Source organism: Nicotiana tabacum, chromosome 21 (genome assembly GCF_000715075.1).
Source record: "Nicotiana tabacum cultivar K326 chromosome 21, ASM71507v2, whole genome shotgun sequence".
In the NCBI taxonomy this organism is placed as follows: domain Eukaryota; kingdom Viridiplantae; phylum Streptophyta; class Magnoliopsida; order Solanales; family Solanaceae; genus Nicotiana; species Nicotiana tabacum.
The window spans coordinates 87,031,380-87,040,768 of NC_134100.1; the positions used below are offsets into that span (position 1 = coordinate 87,031,380).

Genomic DNA, 9,389 nt, shown 5'->3' on the forward strand with positions numbered 1-9,389 from the left:
AATTTATACCGTCAATGCATATAATTAAATCCTTTGGTCTTCTACATGTATATCAAAGCAAGTTTATTTTGGTAAAGCTGAAGAATTACCGATCTCAGTGTTATTTTCAATCCTGTTGGGGATGATCTTTTTAGGCTTCCAAGCACTGGTATAATCCAATCATTTCCTACTTTGCTTGCTTCAAATTCCTGAAAATGAAATAAGCATCAACTAATTAATGAGATCACTATGGTTTAAATTAAACAGTGTAAAATTATTTCACTATCAGTGTATATAACTTAAATCGTTTGGTCATCACAAGGCACATAACTCAGAGTAAGTTTATATATATTTTGGTAAGGCTGAAGAGTTATCTTACAAGTGATTTCACAATCTCCTCCATGGAATCCTTGGAAAAGCACTCATTGATTATGGAAAGCCTAAATATATATAATCCATATAATGCATCATATCCTCAAAAAGATTATTATTATATAAATAAAGATTGCATTAATTAATATAAATGTGTTACTTGTTCAAGATACTTCTTTCATCTATCTCAACTTCTGTTGAGAATTTTTGAATGGCTGATCTGATAGCCTTCTCTTCTCCAGTTCTTAAGCTCAACAAGCTCTTCTCCAAGTAAACCAATTTCTAACATTCATAGAACAGAAAATACATAAAGATGACGAAGAAATTAAATTATTATAAAATATTTATGTTCTTTGTACCGACTATCAGGTAAAGTTGACCTGCATAACGCGTGTAACTTTTCATAGCCTAATATGCATGATGACCTAAAAAATGGCAGTATGATCCACGAAGTATCCTGCAGGATACATACGGGAAAGAGCCGGTCTATTCTAATGCAAGCATTAGTGGTTGATTCCACAGCTCGAACCTGTGACCGATATGTCATACGGAGACAACTTTACCGTTGCTCCAAGGCTTCCCTTCTCAAACGCTAAATGACACTGATAGTGTAAAAATTCTTTACACTCTTAGTGTATATAACTTCCATGTATACTCAAAGAAGGAACAAAAAGTACAATCTTCATATACTACAAAGTCAAGGCTAACAAACATCTCTATTTTGATTATCTTATGCTATCAATTGAAACTAGAAAAGAAAAAGTTCAGAGAAAAATGAAGCTTGAACTGACATCAGAAGGAACAAAATGAGTGGCAAGTCCAGCAGCAACCACTTCTTTACCCTTCAGCTTTGCCCCTGTTAAGCCCAAGTATTCTCCTACATATACAAAATATCAGTTGAATATATCAACCTTTTCCTCTTAGTTCATCATAGAAGAAACGCAAAAAGGTCAAAAACACTCTCCTATTATACAAATATCTTAATTTTATCCTCGTTATATTTTAGGTTCATTCATACCTTTGGTATTAGCAAATCATCTCATATTTTCTCTTATAGCTTAAGGGGTCGTTTGGTTGGAAAACAAGTTATCCCAAAATTAATTATTTCGGGATTATTATTTATCCTTCCCGTAGGAATAAAAATAACACTACAATCCAGGTATAATACCGCGATTTTATCCCAACCAAATATGAAATAAACTCATCTCAAATTTAATCTCGAGATTAATTATCCCTTATCTCTCGTACCAAACGAGCCCTAACCGTGTTCCTACGTGAAGTATATATAATTGGAGGTAATTTTAAACTATAGTCAAAAGTAGAGGGGCAAATTTATTTGGACCTTTTTCCAGAGTACTTTGACACGTGAAATTCATCTATCTAGTCCATCTTGGTCCTCCGTTAAAGTCAAGGACAACCACTAGCTGAGTTAACTTACGCGGTTAGTGGGTTAAAATAGACACAGTAGCACAGATTTGTATATATGACAATTAGCATTAGTCTATAATAGCTTTTTCTGTTTTACTAGAAATTAAACTCATAAATGAAGCACCAGTTATCTTCCTTCTCTTCTCTCTGATTTCTTTGCTCGCCATAATTGAGCTCTTAACATATATATGTATGTCTGCTATTTGAATGCTTACCAAGTCGACCAGGAAGTCGTGAAAGCATATATGAGAAGCCACAATCTGGATGGTATCCTAATCTTGTTTCAGTAGTCGAAAAATACTATAATACCAATGAAATAATTGTTAGATATATATTATGATATATCTTCTCTTACATATGAGATTTAAGTCAGAATTATATTGCATGTAATGGAGATGTATATGTGTATACTAACAGATTTTTCAGTGACAACAGAGAAATTCATTGGCACCATTAAAGATTCACCTCCCCCCAACAAGAGCAACCTGTCAAGTATATTATCAACAGTAATTAAAAAGGGTAAATTCTCTATGACCGGGTTAATTTTACGTATGATTATTCAACTTTATTTATTTATAATAATAAAGTGATAAAATTGTATGACCATTCCATTTGTTACGTTAAAATAACTGAACTTTATTTACTATTAGTAAACTCAACAAATCTTACCAAGTAATACTAAAGTCAAAACTATGTTTTCTCAAATTAAAGTTACTGGATTTTTTCTACCAATAAATTCGCTAAACTTTATCCAATAACTATATATGACAGTCTGTCAACAAACCTATATATCCATCAAGGTAACATTATTGTTGTAGAGGATAAAATTACTTTGATGTGACAAACATAATTTTCTGACCTTACAATTATAATGGGTAATGTATTTGACGTGACAAGTAATAATTTTGTGACTCTACTATTATAATGGATAATGTTTAATTACTTTAATGTGACAGAAATTATTTTACGACTTTACTATTATGATGAATAAAGACCAATAATCATACGTGATATTAACCTAATCTATGATCTCTCCTTTTGTTTTTGTTCATATCATATAGTACTAATTAATGAATTGTAGAGGAGCATCACACAACTTGTACCTGTGGTTTCTTATATGTATGAATGTGGTAGCAAAGCCAATACATTCTATAAACAACTTCAACGCAAGAATCCCCTAAGAAGTACAGGCAGCCAAATAGCCAATGTCAATCATTTAATAGTTTTAGAGTATACAACTAAACATATTTTGTCACCCCAAAAATTGAAAAAAAGAAGACAGTTACTTGTCTTTCTGCCATCATAGAACATTCTCAAGTCCCCACCAGCAGAAAACGCTCGGCCAGCTCCCTATTTTGCATTACATACAACCCAATATCAAAAAGAAGAATTAAACCGAAGAACCGCCCAACTAATCTCTCAAACTAAAAGTAACTATAGTTCATGTATAATTTATCTATATCTATATTTTTAAAAACACGAATACCTTTGGCAAAATATCGTTCGCCCTTTTTACCTTTCTAAAATAGATTTCACATTGGACAAATATGTAATTTAAGTTATTTTCCTAACATGAAGGACTTTAAGATCATCTAAAATTTGGTTATTAAAATCTTTCCTTATTGAATTAGGTAGAAAGGTCCTAATATTAAGGACTTTAAAGTCATAAATTATTTCTCTATTTGAATAATGTAATATAAATATAATACTTTACATGTTAATTTTTGAATTTTAAAATCAACTTATAGGCAAATTATTAAAGTTTGTAAGAGATCGAGAAGATTCAACACCAAACTAACGCGAGTCTGTACCATTAGTATCATATTTTGATACATAAATAGTTAATCAAGACGTCTGAGCCAAAAACAGATATTTTTAAATATTTAAGTATATTTTATATATGCATATTATATGGTGAGAAAGATAACATAAATGTGTTTCACTTGATTTGTTATTGAATTGGTTAAATCACCTTTTGAACATTTAATAAGTAAAATATTAGTTGATTTTAAAGTTCTAAATACTATAAAAATAATAAAATATAATTTTATTCAATGGTAAAATGTATTTTTAAAGGTGAAGATGGATCAACATGTCAACTGTAATACATCCAAGGTAATTTTTTTAATATTTAATATTTCAAAATTAACTGAAAAATTATTTACTAAATGCTTATTTATTTGAAGTAGGTAGGAAGTCTTTAAAATCAATTAAGAATTCAATTATCATATCTAAATCATTTCATTATTTGAACCGCGTTGCATAACAACTTCAGAAACATATAGGGCAAACATTTTCATACACAAATCTCTAAATGACCAAAGGATTTAATTTTTAATTTGTGTTACTTGACAAATCTTTAAAGAAGCGTGATTAAATTATTTTTATATTTTATTTTCAGTATTAGGTCGCGAAAATAATAACAGTTTTCATGAAATATTTTAAATAAGTCCTCATAAATCACAATAAGTTATCTTAACTTCGGAGAAAAATGACTTCTTCATATATTGAACTTGCTAAATAAGAACAACGTTCATCGTTTTCAGGAATTTCTTTAATTTTTGTTATATATTTTTAAGTAACTCAAGTACATTATCTAATAACATTTAGATAATGTTATCAGATAACTTAAATACATATTTCATAATAAAAAAAAACTTGTGTGCTCAGTAATATGGGTACCCGTGCAAAGCGCATTCTCTAAGACTAGTATATATATAACTATGTACAATTAATATACAATCTATGTATACCGGCTAGAAAAGTAAACATTAAATATGACTGACTATTTGTGTAACAATTCCTATCAAAAATAGGTTAAGTTTGACAAACAGTTCCGAAATTTCAAACTCCTTTGTCGACAAATAACTTGAAATTTAAATGAAGAAGGGTAGAGGAGTGAACTCATTACAAATCGAGTTTTAAAACGTGAGTCACTAACCTCTGATTGATTATTAAAAAAAACATAGTTAAAAAAAAAGATACTTACCTTGATGATAACAAGTTGTGCATTGTCATCTTTCTCAAATTTCTCGAGTTTTTGACCTAGAACCAATGGCTTGTACACGGAAATTAAAATGTGTTTTTGTTAATTGGGAAGAGGCCATTTAAAACAATTCTTGAATTGAATAATCAGATTTAATTTCCTTCTGGCTATTTTGTAAAACATACCTCTTTTGTAGAGATGACATTTAACCGGTTAGAACGATTTAAAGTGAGAACTCTAACACGACCAATTTCCTCCAGAAATAACAACCTGGTAAAAAGTTACTTGTCTTGAGTCATGATATAAGTTGAATCTTTACGATAGTGCACACGAACATCTTAGATATATTTCACCTATGGTCACCCAATTTTGTTCACTAATAAACTTACTAGAAACTAACTTTTTATCACGTTAAAGTAATAAAATTTTGGCACGATGATGGTATGAGTTAATTAAGCTTAAAGAAAGAAGTGAGAATTCATATCGACCGATCCCAACTTTATTTGGGATTGAGGCGCAACTGTTATTGATGTAAAGTAATATATTTTTATCTGTATTACAAAATTATTTTTTGTCTGTTGAAGTATGATCTCATTTAAAAGGTTAAGCTGTTAAAGAAAATACATAATTATTTACTTAATTATATTTTCAACATACCAGGGTGATGAGATAAATATTGTTGTCCCTCGTTGATTGTGAAAGGCTTTTCAAAGGGGTTTATTCATAATGTCTTAGACCACTTCATCTATAACCCTAGAATTAGGTTACACCTGCCGGAGGGTGTTAGAGAAATACATTTATCCCTCATTAGTTATAAAAAGATTTCCAAAAGAGTAATATCTTAGATCACTACAACTAATGTTTTAGGATTTTGAACTGAATGCTCAAATTTCACACACATAAAAGATTACCTCTTGATCTGGTTTTAGCATTGCTTGAGCCATGGGATACTTAACTGCAGAGAATATCATTTGCTGGCTCAAATGAGAACTTCGAAATTGGCTGGTAAAACAAAGAAGAAAATGCACAAGAAAAGAAGAAGAAGATGTATAATATAGTAAAGGGAATATTTCAGCTGAATTTCTTATGCACAAAGAAGAGGACCTTAATCCTTATATATATGCGTTTGAAATATCAATAAAATCCTGGTAGCCATGTGCAACTTACATATTGTTTATTAATATAAATAAAATAATACTCATCTCATTCAGAATAATGTTTGACTAGACACAAAGTTTAAGAAATAAAGACTTTTAAAATCTGTAATATAAAATAAATATTAAATATTTGTGTGACTATAAAATCATATCTTTAAGAGTAAAATAAAAAATTTAAAGTTAAATTACTTTTAAATAAGAAAATATGATTGTTTTTTGGATAAACCAAAAATGAAAGTATGTCTTAGAGGAGTAAACCAACTTGACGAGAACAAACAAAATCTCGTAAAATTCATGTCCACATGTACATATTATGTTGTGCCGAACATTATTATATTATTGCTGTTGATTACAATCATATAGTATAATGTAATCTTTGAGATTTTGCCTTGCCAAATCCGGCGGATCGTGATAAAGTTTAGCTATTATTATTGGGGCCGTATTATCACTTTGAACCATTTTATATATTTTTTCGGTTATTATTTTTATATCGGCTATACAATATCATTTTTTCATCATTATTTACTTATAGTGATACTAGTGATGGTTAGCTCGGCTACGCACGGGCCCAATCTCGGATGATTGACCCTGTCTTTGCAAATTTAGATATGATTAATTAATTTAATAATTTGATTATGATCATTAGGGAACTCAAGATAATGTCCATTTTGTTATATTTTCAGTTTCTTTCTGAAAAAAGTATCTTGATGACATTTGTATAAGTTCAAAAGTTATTCACTCGTTACCAAGCTTAATATTACCTTTCTAAATGTTAGGTTGTTATTTTTAAATTATAAATTTTAATTTGATTTCTGTGTATTCATAAGTTAACATAGTATACTACATGATATAACAAACATTAATTATTTTAATAATTGTAATTATATTTCATGTTTTTTTAATATAAAAAATTTAAAAACTATCCGACCTTTTTTTAATTAAATTTACAAACCTTTTCAATATCTTTAGAAAGAAAAGGGAAAAACATTATAAACTTGTTTTCCAACACTTAGCAAAGTCATGAAAAAAGTGGTCAGCACTTGTAGTGCAAAAAACTTGTTTCCAAATTAAAAATTATTGGGAACTTGAATAAAGATAAAAGCAAAGATTACTTTGTTATTCAAGTTGAAGATGTAGAGTTTGTGGTTCATATGCTTTATGGGTTTACTAACATGCATTTGTTTTTCAAATTAACCATAGGCAAGAGCAGCAATCTTAACTTTAAGAACAATGGTTAAAATACAAGATTAAAAAACAAAAAACATTTTCTTCAACTTTGCAATACAGATGAGCTATCATTTTATAACACTTTGAATAGTTTTAAAAAATTTATAACGTAAGATTTAAAATTACTTGAATTACATTTGTTAAAAGAAAAAAAAATTATAATTTGCATAAACTACCAAAACAACTTATGTAAGCTTTTCCTTGGAATTCATTTTAGTCCTAAAATAGAACACATAGTCAAGAAAATCAAACGAGAGCTCGAGAGATGTGTGAGAAATGGTAAACTCAAATTTCTGCAATTATTTTACTCCTTTTGTGGGTGTATGAGTATTTCTTAATTCTTACCCCTTCAACGCACAACTAAAAATTATGACTACTAAAGAAATACAAAAGGAGAACTATTTTCCTAATTAATTAGAAATTCAATGATGAGTTACGTAGCAATTAGATCTGGTGTTGTGGGTCTCAGGTGTCATAATGTCTATTTAATATTGCTGCCAGATTTAAGGTAACAATCAGTTCTTTCTTAAACATAATAATAATAATAATAATAATAATATAATAATAATAATAATAATAATATACTAACAAGAAGCTTTCTCAGACATATAGTCATAACTATCAGTGGTGTGGCTTTTCTACACGTGGTCCCTGACAAAGAGTAAATCCCATATCAGGTGGGATTAAATGGAGAAACTTTTAATATTTCTATTGACTCAGCAAAAGAGTCCAACTTTTACTACGCATTATACAACACCCTTAAGCATATTGGGAACATAATTTTAAGGCCAAATACTTATACGGCCCCTTAAACTTGGTTCCAGTTTTTATTTAGACACTTTAACTATGTCAAATACCTATTGAACACTCCAACTTAATTTCAAGTGTACCTATTAAACACTTCATGTGATGTGGCATAATGTGTGATTTTCACTCAAAGTTGGGCGCGTGAATAAAAAATATAACATTTGTTTTTTTTCCAAACATTTTTTTAATTCTTTGTCTTTCTCCTTCATTGTCTCTATCACTAATATCCCTCTAGATTTTCCTTTTCCTAATTTCTTCTCAGGATCTACTTACGGATTCATCCCATTTTGAACATTGATTAACTTGTTATTTCACTTCAAATTCGATAAACTTACATGCCAAAGACGAAGTGTAAACCTAAAATTGATTTATCAAGAGAGACCGAAAAAAACCTTGAAATCCAGAAAAGAATAAAAATCCAGCAATTTCGGATAGATACCACGAGAGAAACCCAACAATTTCAGAAATCAACAGATAGAAATCCATCAAGAAAAATCCAGCAATTTCAGATAATAACCAAGCAAAATTGACTAGCTTAATTTGCAAAGAGAATCCAACAAGAAAAGCACAACAATGTCAAATATCAGCCAAGCAAACCCAACAAGACAAAGTAGCAATTTCAGACATCAACCAAGCGAATTCGATTTTGCTGAGAGAAATTCAGCAATTTCAGAGATTAAACATGAAAAATTGACTTTATTTTGTAGCTACATACATGGAGATTAACCCAACGATTTCACCGGCATCGACTTTTCCGTTAGATGTTAGAATTTAACGCCAAGTAGCGAAGTTACAAACATGATAAATTTTCAACCAAGAAACAATAATATGCTTTTTGTTTGGACATAGCGAAAGAGAGGGATCGATAGATAAGAGGAGGAAAGACATGAATGGAACTACAAGAAAGAGATAGCTTTAGAAAAAGAGGGGGGGGGGGGAGGTAGAGATAAAACTAAAAGGGGTGAAAATAGATTTTTTGAAATATTTAGCCTTAAAAAAAGAAAATCAAAAGTCAAAATGGCACATGTCACTTTTTCATTCGATCTATTGCCACATCATCCGAAAGTGAACAATACGCACTTAATTATTTACACAGGGTAAAGAAGATGTGTTTAATAGGTACACTTGAAATTAAATTTGAGTGTTCAATAGGTACTAGCCATAGTTAAAGTATCAAAATGAAAACTTGAGCCAAGTTTAAGGGGCCGTATAGGTATTTGGCCTAATTTTAACTTACATTAAAACTCAACCAAGCAAGTGAAAAGCAGGAAATTTACCAAAAAACACCCCCGAACGACCCGAAGCTCCTCTCTTAGCCGCTTCTATAATAGTAGTAATATATATGATAACATTTGAAACATTGTTAAAATACTGATACTTTTCGGTTCATAACATTTGTGGTAGAATGATACGTATTTTATTATTCTTAATAA

General features: G+C 29.9%; 1 protein-coding gene across 1 annotated transcript in view; it reads right to left on the reverse strand.

Moving 5' to 3' along the window:
- LOC107802972 (3-hydroxyisobutyryl-CoA hydrolase-like protein 5) overlaps positions 1-5,690 on the reverse strand; it is a gene marked incomplete at its 5' end in the record, with an annotated part of 22,230 nt that extends 16,540 nt beyond the window's left edge. The window contains 11 exons of the mRNA XM_075241929.1: positions 90-188; positions 359-419; positions 512-633; positions 1,143-1,228; positions 1,995-2,079; positions 2,195-2,264; positions 2,872-2,956; positions 3,066-3,129; positions 4,769-4,837; positions 4,951-5,035; positions 5,677-5,690. Of these exons, the coding sequence (XP_075098030.1) occupies positions 90-188; positions 359-419; positions 512-633; positions 1,143-1,228; positions 1,995-2,079; positions 2,195-2,264; positions 2,872-2,956; positions 3,066-3,129; positions 4,769-4,837; positions 4,951-5,035; positions 5,677-5,690 (840 nt within the window). The remainder of the gene's footprint in view (positions 1-89; positions 189-358; positions 420-511; positions 634-1,142; positions 1,229-1,994; positions 2,080-2,194; positions 2,265-2,871; positions 2,957-3,065; positions 3,130-4,768; positions 4,838-4,950; positions 5,036-5,676) is intronic.
- Positions 5,691-9,389: the final 3,699 nt, after the last annotated feature.